Source organism: Orussus abietinus, unplaced genomic scaffold (genome assembly GCF_000612105.2).
Source record: "Orussus abietinus isolate OABI.00-Male unplaced genomic scaffold, Oabi_2.0 scaffold137, whole genome shotgun sequence".
Lineage (NCBI taxonomy): Eukaryota > Metazoa > Arthropoda > Insecta > Hymenoptera > Orussidae > Orussus > Orussus abietinus.
The window spans coordinates 18,013-32,511 of NW_019394423.1; the positions used below are offsets into that span (position 1 = coordinate 18,013).

Genomic DNA, 14,499 nt, shown 5'->3' on the forward strand with positions numbered 1-14,499 from the left:
CTCCCACTCCGCAAGGGAGGCATGCGGATGCTACCTTCGAGAACTTTGTGATCCTCGAAGAGCGTCACTTGGTTCACTACTTTCAGTCAGTCGTCTTGGTTCCCACATTTTAACCAGTCGACTTGATTCACTAACTTCAACCAGTCAATTCTCAACAAGAGAACCAGCATACGGATTTCAACAGAAATCGCCCGACCATAAGAGCAGCTTAGCTCAGATCCATGTTCATTTAAAAACCAGCCGTACAAAATTAAGTTGGCGTACGGTCGTCGCGTTATCGTCGTGTTCGAGAGTTTCATTGCTAATCGTGAGGTCCCGGATTTACGCCCTGAGGACAGCAACAAACGCTCACGTGGACGACGCGACGGTACAATATTAAAGCATCGTTTAAGCAAAAAAAAATCTTTTTTTTTACAATTCTACCGTGACCATACCCCTTAAGTACCAGCACAAAACAAATTGCATTACTTTCCGGACACATCTCGTATACCGACGTCACATGAAATAACTAGGACTTACCTGAAGTGAATAATTATATTATATAACACCGGAAATGATTTAACTATTTATATGTTAGATGGAAATACGTATAGTACTATGCGCTACCGTAAATAAAGTATTTTTACGTAACGTTCAACCTTGCATTTTGTTGAAAATATATCTTCTCTAAGTATATTTGATGAAACTTACAGCATCCCAGTGTACACTGTTATGTAACTGTTGGGTAAATGTTACGTTTTCGAAACTAACATGTTATGTAGCATAAAAGTAACATGGAAGTTAGATGTTAGTTATTATTTCCCACTCGGTAAGGTAACATATTATGTAACATGTTATATTAATGTTATAATTTCAGTTACCTTAAAATAATATTAATTTTTCATACATTTAATAAAAAAGGTCACGCAATTTTATCCAAAATTATATAATTTTTTACTTTTAATTATTTGTTGCTACTTGATAATAGTTAGATATTAAATGACAAATCAGACTTTCAATGAAATTATGTAATGATAAACTATCTGATTTTATTTAAGGACAATTAGGATTTCATGTGACTAGCAAACAATAACTGAAAATGTATATGTGTGTACGAATTAGTCACATTTTCTCATACGAGTAGTAAACAAACATATTTTGTTTGACATATATTATGTATGACATATATTAATCTTATGACATCTGACAATGACGATGATGTAATAAAATAATTGACAGCACCCATGTAGTTCCGTTTTGTTACAAATATGTGCTGCATGCACACAATAATATCAGGACAGTAACATAAGGTAACATGAGGTAACAAAGTTACGTTACATTTATATAAATATGATAGTAACAAATGTTATGTAACCCGTTAGCTCCATGTTACATAACTGTTAAGTTACTGCGTTGTAACAAATGTCATGTAACTGGTTAGCTCTATGTTACATAACAGTTAGGTTATTACATTGTAACAAACGTTTTGTTATTTGTTAGTTTTAAGTTACGTAACTATTAGGTTTGGTGTTCAGTGGGAATGTAGAAAATGCATGGTTATGATTGCATTAAATTGACGGTCAGGATTGACTTCTTGGACTAATTTTTATTTTGAAAAATATGGGCATAATTACTTATTTATTCTCAAACATTTCCAAAATGAAGAATCTAAAAAGTATTTATATTTATTTAACTTATCGAAGTTAGAGGAATTAAATTATTTTTTATGTATTTTGATCTAGACAATATTATTTTAACATTAAATATAATATATTTCACTAATAGTACGAAAATGTTTATTTTTTGTAACATTAGTACAAACTTCTTAAAAACAAAATAGAGCGATTGTAATAGAAACTTAAATTTAATACATACAGTATGGTTATTACTATTAGCTCATTACAAAAAAAAAAATTGAACACACTATCTGATCATATATTTCTTACAAGTAGAAATTATTCTGTAATAAGTATATCCATTTAAATGTTTCACTTAGTCTTACTTTCATTACTTAATTTTACGATTTATCGTGATAATGAGTAATTGACAGATTAAGCTTGTAATTTTCTTACTTTATTGCTATTTAAGAAACAGTGCAAAGGATGAGGTACTAAATGATTCAATAATGTAAGATTCATTGTACTCCCTATGTTTGGCATTCATAACTTGTACATATTGAGATCTAATTATATTTCTTACATAAATTGAATTACGTATGATGAATTCCGTCTGCCTTAATATATTGATTATACCTTTTTGACATATTTATTTTCCTTTACTCTAGATTTTATTGGATCCAACTAGTAAGACAACAGTCAAGTAAAGAATATTAGTTGAAAAAATAATGTTCAAATAAATAATACGTGATATATTAGCATTTATTAATTTTCCTAACACAGTGTATTGCTAGTATTTGTTTCTTTCTCATACGAATACAAGTTATAAACCTTAAAATTAAACGATAAAAAGATATATGTAGCCATAAGTAATACATTATCTTAACAAAACATATATTTGTGAAAACAATAATGCAACAGGATGGGTCGTTATATCAAAACATAAAACATACTTTTTCCCCTGACTTTGGTTCCCTATATCTATACATTGATACAGCACTATTTAAACAAAATAATCTTTAGTTATAACATTAGTTAAACATCTGAATGATACTGTATTGCTTCTTATGGTACGCACTGTATAAAAATATAATATTATATTTATAATATAATGTTTTACAGAACTGTATAGCACATGTCAATTGTTATACAAAGCCACAAGACATCACAGAATGATTTAAGCGTGATTATGTATACACATACATAAAACAGTCTTATTTCTTACACTTTCTCCTTATGAAACATACATAGTAATAATGTTTGTGTAATAATAATGACGCACAAAATGTGTAACTTAGAATATAAAAATTATTTTGATCCATGAAATGCAGTAAGGTTGTCATTTTGCATGGTTTGCTGACAGATAACTCTAGAAGTACATAAAAGCTCTGCATTTTTTATAACAGGCATGAACGTTTTTTAATGTTATTAATAATAACTTTGATAATCAAGTCCATGTTGATTTGATAAAGAATTGATATTATTGTATTTCTCTTTATCATTTTGTACTATTGGGCCATTGCTTGAAATATCTTCGATTATTATACAATCAGGAGAATCCGGTTGTTCATATTTGGAAGTATCTTTTTGGTACTCTACATTTACGGAATTTTGGCTTAGATTATAATTATTTTGTGAAGATAATGCATAATTATTAGAATGTGATGGATCTGGCAACCAAGATTGCATTATACGATCAAAAGAGTTTTGAGTTAAATACGAATTAGTACTGCTTATGCTACTGTGCGTATATGTATTAGTCGGTAGAATTGAACTATTTGTTTCAAAATGTTGTAACGCATTAGAAGGTTGCTCGTTAAAAGTATTAATTTTTGTACTGTTTTCAGTGGACAAAACACTGAGATTAGATTTTGTATCGTTTACTTCTCCCAGAGGTAAATTTGTATTAAACACAGGGTGTGTGTTTTCATAATCTTCAGGTGGAACGGCATTTTGATACCATGGTAAAATATTACTTCCAATGCAATTTGAATTGTGTATAGTTGGCAAATCCATCCTATCAAATCTTGGCAGGGACGAATGTATATCATCATCTCCTAAAAGTACATTTTGAGTGTTTACAATAGGATTATAAACAGATGGAGAATTATTCCAAGATGATAAGATTGAACATCCAGGATTAAGGTTATTGTTCCTGACTGCATATTGGTTTCCTTTAGCTGATCCCATCCAAAAGTCATGCATATTATTTACAGTATTAACTGTGTTAAACGATGTTGGATGTGAAATATTTAACCCATTTAATGGATAATTTTCTGTATTCATGCTTATATTGTTGTCCGCTACATGTCCATTAAACTTTGTTATTGGGTCAGTATATTGTAAAGACCTATCGCTGTAACTATTTGCAGGACGATATTGAGTGTTTATAAATGCATTCGTAATGTCATCCAAATATGTATTTACTGCAGGAAAGTCTAAAATATTTTCTGTACCGTGCCCAAAAGCGATATCTTGATTGTTAAACAATGAACCAGAAACGCTTAAATTGGAAGACTCATATTGCACAGGGAAGATATGTTTATCATTTATACCCTCATGTATTTGGTTCCTTTGAGTTATAGCATGATTAACATGGTTGAAATAAACATTGTTCTGTGTATTGTTCGGAACTTGAAACTGAGTATTTTCACTGTAGCTAAAATTTCCATGACTTTCTTGATACATGTTTTTCATTCTACTGTTATCTGTGTTACTGTGTGGTGAAACTACATTTGAGCTACACTGAACATTATTATTAATAAATGTATTATTTAGACTCTCATGTCCGAAAGACCTTGACTCGTTTCCATTATTGGTTGTTAAATCTTTGTTTGGTTGAACATTTATTTCCACATTATTTAAAAAGCCCATAGTCATTGACTGTGCATTCAAATGATTTATGAGATTGTTCTGATTTTTGAAATTGAAATGATCTGTAGATGGACTGTTAAATGTATGTAGTTTACGAGATGCTTGCATCTTTGCACGTTCACATAGTATATAACATAGCTTATAGAGCTCGGGTGATGAAAGTGGTTGAGAATATTGTGTAACATCATCTGCACCTGCTTTTTGTATGCACGATTGCTGACATTTTGTTATATTGATTTCTTGTTCAATTACAGGTATTTTTTTTCGGTATTGCCTCCTTGTAATCTTTTTCTTGGTAATACCTGTTACATTGGAAGGTATATCTTTCTTCTTTCTCTGAGTTCTCAAGTTATATGATTCGCATTCGAACAATGTATCAAAACATGGGAGGTTGTCAAGTTGCGATTCTTGTTCCTGTTGATCCATAGTTTGTTTTGTATTTACCGCAATGTCCTAAATAGAAGACCATCCATTAAATTAATGAAACTAACAATTAAGTAATAGTATTATGAACAGAATATTTAGTTAAAAAGCACAGATAGGCATTGGAGACCTTTGACCTAAGTTTTTCTGAAAACATTAGTCACGTTTTGTTTAATACATAATTCTATTTATTGTAAGAAGTAAACGAGAAAACTGGGAAAGTAAAGTAATTCTTGTTGAATTTCATTCAAGTAAATTTTTTAGATTAAAGCATACCACAACAGGTCTATGATCTTGGAATCAACGTTAAAAGTAATTACTTAAATACTATGCAATTAGATTGTTTACGAGGTATAAATTTTCGTGATAAGTATTAAAATGTAGCTGCACAAATTCCGATAATAGTATCGTAAAATATGCATGTACTTACGTGATTTTTACAATTCCTCCTCGTACAATCACTTTGTGTCTCTAACGAGTTTCAAGACAATGTGACGGGATATTGTACATACGACGTAAAGTCGTGCGCACTTTTGAAAAATATCGAAACTCGAAATCAAATGCACCAATCACATTAGATCAAAACTACTGATCTGGAATAGTGCTGCTAAGAATTAAGATGTTCCAACTATGTACATCTTCATTAACCAATTAGCGTCTTTCTTCCCGTTCTTTGCATACGACCTTTAATAAGTTTTATTATAGTCGATTATTTGTTTATTCACTTACACATGCTTTTCAAATTCTGTCACCTAGCAGTGACTGAAAAGAAATATTGACAAATTTCAAGTGTTCACTATATGGTCGAATTAACAAAAAATTGCCTATAAGTATTTAATGTTATTAATGATTGAATTTATGTATATGATAAGTAATTTAGTTTGCTACCATCTTCATCTGTATATCAATGGATGTAGTGCAACTAATATATTATGGGAAGGCATTTGGATTCGCTAATGTATGTTAAAATGATGTTATTAAACTAGGTAGAGTTTTGTTCAAGTAAACTTTATTAAGTATCTCAACATGTATTTGTTGCACAAGCGGTTTTTCTTATTCCCCGAAATCACACAAGTTGGAAGGTAATGTAATAGAAAAGTATATAAAATAATAACTTATACTAAACATTAAAAACAGATGTAAGAGATTTAAAATCATCCACAATAATTTAAGAATGTAACATATTCTCCATTGTTTTTGTATGTACAAATGTCTGGAATCTTATTCGACATGGTGTATAATAGTAAGTTCCCTATTGTGTAAAAATGGATTTCATTAAATGTTAGCATGATTCATCTAGAAAAGCTATATGCGGTAAATATTTTTCTTTCGTTCTATTGTACTCAAAACAAATAGAAGTAATGCAATTTCAGACTAAGCAATAAATTAATTCTAATGACAAATGGCTCTAAAGTATTGAAAATCATTCATAACAACTGAGGCATATAGTATGTTCTCCATTTTCATATCTGAAAAAATGGAAATTTTAAACCGTTAATTAGTGACTATCTTGGTACAAGTATATCGATCTGTAAGTAAGCAAAAGAACAATAGCTAAGTATAAATAAACTTCAATGGTTAATAAAAAGTATACTAACACAATGAACGAGCAATTCTGACAGTATGTTTCTGTACATTTTGAACATTCCGTTAAACAACCGGAACATAGGACTTGATCGCAGTATCGACATTTACTTGATTCGCTTGATTCTATTATTCTGCAGCAGCCACATAAATCAGGTAATTTTTCCTAGAAGAAAGAGATAACTTATGTTTAATGATAAATAATAATAATTACATGTTTGAAAAACACCATGTACCTGTATTTTCTTGTCAGAATTTTCAAGTTGCAGTTTATTGTTTAGTATCATTTGTTTAGAATGAAGCCGATTCGATTTAAGGCATGGTTGAATTTTTTGCGGAAAACATGATATAGAGTTTATACTATCGGATTCATTTAATCTATGAGCCAGTTCCTTCGCACCTTCTTTTAGTAGATTCAGTGTTCGATCTGAAAATGGAATGTAATTGTTTAAATATTATAAATCTTGAAAATATGCAATTAAACCAAAAAACACTAATATACCCATTAAGGTTTGTACAGTTGAAACAATCACAATCTAATTTATTAATAATAAAAATATTCGCTGCCTGAATTGAAGCTTCCTAATAATTAAAAATATTCTAATTATAAGTACAGTTAAATGTAATTACAGACAATATATACACTAACAGGTTTTTTGTAGTTTAATTTTTGTCTAAAATTAACAATCATTTGCTTTATGCGGCATATAAACACTTCATTCTATGTAAAACAAAACAACAATTCTATTTAGTAATCTTAGTTTGTTTTGAAAGACATAACCTCACCATAAACTTGTTTCATACGTTCATCTTTTGAAACTCCGTTATTAACTTCTTTTTGCCCCACGTGTGTTTTCAGCTGAGGAGATAAATCCTCGTCGAAAGGGCAGGCTCGTTTTGGCATATTTACAGTAATTAAAAACAATATCGAGGATCTAGAAGGAGTCTCGTATCACGAAGAAGTCTCGCGTACAAGCTCGGCCATTTTGTCCGATCATATGCCATTTAATTCCCTTATTCTTCGAAAAGTGTAGTACTTCATTAATAAGCATTTAAATACTGGTTGAATAATGTTCTCTTAATAATTTGCTTGAATTATTCGAACATGAATTTCATACGGACGATGCTAATAACCAAGAAAGAAAAATGTGATTAACAGGAATTACCTTCTTCGTCGATTTTTTGATAACGATATATATTATGTCGGGTGGAAATGTATGTACATATTCTCATTAAATATAAATATAACAAACTAGCATATCTGAAATAAAATTAACTCGACATTCTAAGTCGTGTTTATCTGCTCTCTTCCCAATGAGATTTGTATCCTCAATTATCGCGACTTTGGGTTTTTATATAAAAAGATCCTTAAAACGAACGGATCAGGGTAAAGAATACGCGTCGTTAGTAATGTTTGTTTATTAGTAATGTTGCATCATTATTTTTATACATATTTGATATTGGCCATCAACAAATATGTTACAATTTTTCACCTTCCCTGACGCGATCATTCGTTTCCATGAAAACTGACGATATATTATATAATAATATATAATAATTAATAGTTATTACCTGATAATTATCAGTATTTAATCGTAATGCGACAACTGTACATCGTAAGCTATAGTTTGCCCCATAAGTGAACGACAACTGAAAACCGGTATAACAACTAAGGTCTCTAACGTCTCGGCCACGCGAAAATCGATGACTACGTCCTAGTGTATATTTTACACGTAAAAAATTATTCTTACAAAGCGCGTCCATTCTCTCTAAGGTGATTTATTCGACCTCAAAGTGTATCGAGGAGCTTTTGTCGATCGGGCATGACTGTTGGATCGCACGATGCGCATTTCCCTAAATCACTTATCTCTTATGTAAGTTATCTGAAGTATGGATTCACCATCGAAAATAAATCTTTCTTTGGGTAACCTGATGGGGAACAGGGACGGCGACCAATTCAATTATAGTCCGTCTCGTTTATCTCATAAAACGCAACGTTTCCTTTCTCTATCTGCGATATCGCTACAACGTTTGAGCATATCGATCTAAGGAGAACAAAAGCTCGTGATACGGTCGCCCGAGGAAGCTTTAGCAACTTTTACCTTTCTTGTGCTTCGCGTCTTTACTTATTTCAGCGGAAATCCTCATTGGTTCTAATTAACCGCCGAACTAATGGAATTTCATCTCGGGTCGTTCTTTGATCCAAGAGAAACGTGAAAAAGTAGGGAGGTATTTTCCGCAACGCGGCTCGTTTCTTGACTCGACGACAAATTAAGGTGAAGTGAAACACGTCGAGGAACTTGATCGACGTCGATAAAGAAGATTTTTCTAAATGCCTACGTTGCCGACGTTGGTTTTTATATTGACAGCTGTATCGAATTATATTGGATATTGTACCAAATGGCATACTCCACCTGTTGTTTTCGTACAATAAATATCAAGAAATCGAAGTAAATGTCCAGAAATCCTCTGAATTCATGCTTTCTGGGGCCCTAATTGACTGCAGAGGGACCCCCTGCGCCATCTGTGATTTCCAGGTCAATTAAATTTTCACTCCGAGACCTCGTATTCCCATCGTTTTAGCACAGAAGCACATACAACACTTTTTTGCCTTTATCCCGTTCAAATGCGAGTTTCTCGATTACCAGAATGTTCTAAATTGTCGTAAAATTGTCCCGACCCTTTCGTTTCTCATATCAGAGCCTTCGATAATTGTATATTGATCGAAATATGAGAGCTCGACGCCATTTTAGTTCTGGTCTGGGTTAAGTTAACAAATTTTTTCCAAAAATCCAAATTTTGAATGCGTCAGGACAATTCTTAGATGATCAGGAGTGATGCGTCAAAGTTTCGGGCAGTTTGGTCTAATACCCTTAAAAAAAAGCGTTCTATTCGAATCGATTGATTTGAAGGGGGTTTTACTTCACCTTAATGAACATGTACGCGTCGAATAAAATGCGCACTTTGATGCGTTTACCCTGGATGAAAGACGACCCGGTCGTTAAAGTCATTCTTTCGAGGTGATTTTCGTTGCTTCACCTTTCCTCGACGCTCCCTCTTGCAAACTACACACACGTCCACGCTCGCAATTTCCAATTCAGTCGTCATTTAAAATTACGTTATTTAGCTAATTCCGCGAGAACTTCCGTAACGACGTGGCGACGTTCATTTTTGGTCACCCTCGAAGGAACCACTGAAGGAACCGCAAGTGCCCCGCCATTACGCGTCCTCGATTTTCGCCGCTTTTCCTGCCGACTAGTTTTATTTCGCGTACATGGAATGACAGAGTTTGAGATGCGCACGCGGTATCCGAGAGGCTTTTCGAAGCTTTAGCGCGATTTTGGGATCCTTCTTCAACGTAAGCGACGTTCGCTGCGAATCCGAAAGCGAGCTTGCTAGGTGTCCATCTTACGGGGTAAATCCGAACTAACAAATACGACACCGATATTGCCCTCGACCACTCAGGAATAATCTCCCGGATCTTTTGCCCGCTACTCAATCCCTTGGTGTTTATTTTTGGCGAATAGTATTTAATAGCGATAGTACCGACAAGCGCGCGGAGAGTAAGATGAAGACGTAGCAACGCGACCTGCACCCCGCAATCTGGATGCGTGTTAACGCCGTCGATGAGCGACCCGAGAAATCATAAGTGCAACAGGATCGGCGTCCGATTAAATGTAATAGAGCGGTCAACGCAACGATAAATCACGCAAGCACATTGACCGAACTTTGACTAGCTAATAAGAGTATCGTCGCGTCTCGTCGGTAGAAGATGAAAACGCCGAGCGGCGTTCCTCTCTCGATCCCAGAGACCAGGTCCGCGCAAAGACTCGCAATACGATATTCATATATAAATATATTAGAAGCACAGTGATAAATCATTTAAACATCAAGCGATAAAAGAGAATATCTTACAGTATAGTAACATACGTCCGACCTCGCGCCCCCTTTCGCGAAGGACGCGATGCTCGTAACAAAACGCCAACAAGAACGTGCAATAAATAAGTAGCCGCGAGTCGCTTATATATAAATTGTATAAAAATTGCCTAGTCGCTAGCTTAATGCCTTAAAAACGCGCTCGAGGGCGACCGAGAGCGGTCGCGGCCGGGACCAAGATGGCGGACTCTCGCTCGCGCAAGAGGATTTCTGTTAGGCGAACAGAAGTTTCGAACGACGAAAGCGGAACGCGGGCTCCCTCGGGAAAGGTGTCGTATCGAAAAATAGTTCTCGGCCAGGGTCGGTGGACGACCGGCCGGTCGCGAATCCCAGAAACGAGGAGCCAGAGAGGCGTCGAGCTTTGGAGCCGAGCGGCGGAAAGAATGACTCTTAAGCGGGGTCGAGTGCATTCGATCGGTTTCGTGCAAGAAAGACATCAGGCGTAAAGCAAACGATCGATGCAACGGAAACGTACGATGACCCTCTCGCAGACGGCTGCTGCATCCACCCCGAACGCCACCCAAGTCCTATTACTTTTTGTGTTTCCCCTTACATCTGCTTGATATAAAATCCCTAGATTAATATGGCCGGTAATTTGTCTTTTCAGTTATTACTATTATCGTTAAGTAGTTACGCTTAATTAGAGTTAATATTAAACCGCAATTAGTAAGTAGATAACCGCAAGCTTACGAGTATTCTCAGTTTAAGTTTACGTCGTTCCTTTAATCTAGTTCCGATTAACTTCAATCTCGACTATCTACTTGACGGTTATTAATCCGCCCCCTGCCCCGGACCGATCAACGACCTCGTAATCTCGTATTGCAAAGCCCCGTTGATTCCGGCGCTCCTCGACTTCTCGGCTGTACTAGGGACAACGACAAGGAAGGTTCCGCTCCCAGCTGGAACAAAAGTAATTGACTCGACGTCGGATCGCGAGTTCTTCACCCGAAAGAACCGTCGAACGATCCCGACTCGACGTAAGCGTTAACGCGTTTCGAGCTCATACCTATCGACAGGGTGAAAATACCGATTTTTCTGCCAGGAAAAAGTCACGCAACGTGTAAATGCACTCGATGTAACGGTTTTTTGCGACTGACTTCGGTACCTAAAGTTGGCCATTCCGCGACGGAGGATGTAAACAAATGGGAAGGCAAATGGGGGCAGGACATGAAAGCCTCAAACGTTTTAGGATGAAATAATGCCCACATTCGTCCTCTGCATCTGCGCAAAAAGACGCGTAACTCGTGCTTTTGTTACATAAAGTATCACGGATACTATCACGATGACGTTGGGTTAACGTATCACTTTTAGGTATATATTAACGTTTTGCGTAAAAGAAAAAACTGTCTTGAAACTTTAGAGCCATTTTCGAAGCAATGTCAACTTGCATGCTTTGTGGTAGGATATCTGAAAAAGTGTTAGTTCCCTCCAGGTCATATTTTGCATACATATTGGTAGAATATCCGACTATGGAAGTGACCGCCGACTACGTAGAAGCAAAGGTACCGAAAATGTTAGTTATCTATTAATTCTTTTCTTTTGCCAAAGTGTACATACTTAGGTAAAATGACTTTTTAAAATTGTTCAATGCTATCGAAAATATTCATTTGAAACGGTTAAATGAAAATGGTAATTTTTGAGCAGGCATTCATCGTAATCCTTGTTTTAAAGATGGAATAGTCTAGGGTGATCGGCCTACCCGAAAATTCACGACAAATGAGGATGTACACCAAAATATAGTTCTTTCGCAATTTTTTTTTATATACATATAAATACCCCTCCCTCCCTGATTGACTTATCATCGGCCAGCCCAAATCGCTGGGCATAGGAACGTGAAATTTGGGGGAATGTTCCTTTTGCATCATAGATACTCACTAAGAAGGGATTTTTCGAAATTCAACCCTTAAGAGGGTGAAAAGGCGTAAAATGTGTTTTTACAAATTTCGTAATATCTCTTAAGCCCGCTGAGATATCGACTTGGTTTTTACTGATAGAAAAACATACACGGACAAGTATCAAAAAATCAATTTCAGGATCTCGCCCAATCCTTCAGGGGGTGAAAATGGGTAAAACGTGTACTGACAAATTTCTACTTGCACATATCGCGAGCACAGCCGCAACGGAGCATGCTAGGGTATCGTAAAACACATTTTTGATATGAAACGATAAAAGAATTGAATCAAGATGTACTTAAAAGTATGATTGACTAAAAAAAACGTACACGGACAAGTATCAAAAAATCAATTTCAGGATCTCGCCCAATCCTTCAGGGGGTGAAAATGGGTAAAACGTGTACTGACAAATTTCTACTTGCACATATCGCGAGCACAGCCGCAACGGAGCATGCTAGGGTATCGTAAAACACATTTTTGATATAAAACGATAAAAGAATTGAATCAAGATGTACTTAAAAGTATGATTAATACCGCGCTTAAACTATAATTAAATGTCGCGTTTCCTATTTGAAAAACGGGGGTCGTTTCACCGCCGGCAATAGGTATGAGCCCTCTTAAACGCGACGGGGTCGCTCGACGATCGATCGGACGTCCAGCAGCCTTCCTAGGCGTGTCGGTCTTGGAGTCAAATGGTATGTACCTTCCCTTCCCCTCTCAACCCCCTTCCGAACTGGATGACGACGTTATATCTTTGCTTCATAGGAACGAGACGTCGTCTACCCGCTCTACCGTGTCATCTACGGAGTTAACTGTCTTTTTTTCTTTTTCTCTTTTCTGCTTTTAAATATTCACAAGTACTTTTGATTCGCGAGCAGACTTTAGCGAGTCTCCGAATGCCCCTCCACGACCCCGGCGACAGGTTGACAAGTACATTTAGTCTAAGGTGGTGTCAACGTCGCTTCGTCGCTTATCGTTCCTCGAATTTGCCGTACCCCTCGAATCTGCGCGCAACGATTACCCCCCCGCGAACTATTACCACCCCCGCTACGTTTCTCCCAGTCCTAATATCGATAGTGACGTTTAAACACACACACTGTTATTTCGCTATCAAGCTTTGCCAATTAGACGTAAGATATGTCGGTTGAGAAAATATATCTTAGGTTTACACGCTACTAGAAATACTAATCGCTAGTTCCTCGCAAGTTCTTACGAAGCGGATGAGAAGCCGTATGTGCCATACGTGACCCTCGTGCACCCTGCGCTCTAGTCTTCGTTTTATTTAGAGTTGTTCGGTGAAAAAAATAAATCTCTCGTCGGCCTAAAAATCTGCTCGGCCTCGTCGACCCACGACGAGCGTTCTTCTTTTCCGTTAAGCCGACGACGCCGGTTGAAGGGTTAAGATATTCTGGTTTACACGGTTTTTTCAGTGTACGGTCCTTATTGTTCGCACGTTTTCAGATCTAGCGACTCGCTCGGAGTCCTTGATCGCCTTTTTCGCGACTCCTCACCGTTTCCGAAGCACGCGGTTTGCTGTTCCGCGTCCGAGTTCGACCGGTAGGTGTTTTTACGTGCTTTGCGTGTTTCTCTTTCCGTTCGTTTCCACTTTTCAGCGAAGCCGTGCATTGCAAGAAAGCGAGTAAACGAGAACGTTAGTTAAGGTGAGGTGAAACACGTCGAGGAACTTGATCGACGTCGGTAAAGAAGATTTTTCTAAATGCCTACGTTGCCGACGTTGGTTTTTATATTGACAGCTGTATCGAATTATATTGGATATTGTACCAAATGGCATACTCCACCTGTTGTTTTCGTACAATAAATATAAAAAAATCGAAGTAAATGTCCAGAAATCCTCTAAATTCATGCTTTTTGGGGTTCTAATTGACTGCAGAGGGACCCCCTGCGCCATCTGTGATTTCCAGGTCAATTAAATTTTCACGCCAAGACCTCGTATTCCCATCGTTTTGGCATAGAAGCCCATACAACACTTTTTTTACCTTTATTTCGTTCAAATGCGAGTTTATCGATTACCAGAATGTTCTAAATTGTTGTAAAATTGTCCTGACCCTTTCGTTTTTCATATCAGAGCCTTCGATAATTGTATATTGATCGAAATATGAGAGCTCGACGCCATTTTGGTTCTGGTCTGGGCTAAGTTAACAAATTTTTTCCAAAAATCCAAATTTTGAATGTGT

At 36.2% G+C, this 14,499-nt stretch overlaps 2 protein-coding genes across 2 annotated transcripts; both read right to left on the bottom strand.

The window, feature by feature from the left end:
* Positions 1-1,990: 1,990 nt before the first annotated feature.
* On the bottom strand, positions 1,991-5,386 carry LOC105694654 (GATA zinc finger domain-containing protein 14-like). Its single transcript, XM_012415520.1, has 2 exons — positions 5,323-5,386; positions 1,991-4,922 (listed from the first exon to the last, which is right to left on the bottom strand). The coding sequence occupies exon 2, from the start codon at positions 4,893-4,895 to the stop codon at positions 3,024-3,026; it is 1,872 nt and encodes a 623-aa protein (XP_012270943.1). The 5' UTR covers positions 4,896-4,922; positions 5,323-5,386; the 3' UTR covers positions 1,991-3,023.
* A 498-nt stretch (positions 5,387-5,884) lies between these two features.
* Positions 5,885-7,450, bottom strand: LOC105694663 (apoptosis regulatory protein Siva). Its single transcript, XM_012415534.1, has 4 exons — positions 7,263-7,450; positions 6,713-6,903; positions 6,491-6,642; positions 5,885-6,361 (listed from the first exon to the last, which is right to left on the bottom strand). Exons 1-4 carry the CDS (start codon positions 7,378-7,380, stop codon positions 6,316-6,318), a joined length of 507 nt encoding a protein of 168 aa, XP_012270957.1. The 5' UTR covers positions 7,381-7,450; the 3' UTR covers positions 5,885-6,315.
* Between the last annotated feature and the right edge of the window lie 7,049 nt (positions 7,451-14,499).

Bases quoted from the DNA above. Each gene is read 5' to 3' on its own strand.
- LOC105694654 (XM_012415520.1), bottom strand. From the start codon at position 4,895: ATGGATCAACAGGAACAAGAATCGCAACTTGACAACCTCCCATGTTTT.
- LOC105694663 (XM_012415534.1), bottom strand. From the start codon at position 7,380: ATGCCAAAACGAGCCTGCCCTTTCGACGAGGATTTATCTCCTCAGCTG. The intron at 6,904-7,262 runs GTGAGGTTATGT...TTCCATTTTCAG, and splicing joins ACGTATGAAACAAGTTTATG to ATCGAACACTGAATCTACTA. The intron at 6,362-6,490 runs GTTAGTATACTT...CCATTTTTTCAG, and splicing joins CAGAATTGCTCGTTCATTGT to ATATGAAAATGGAGAACATA.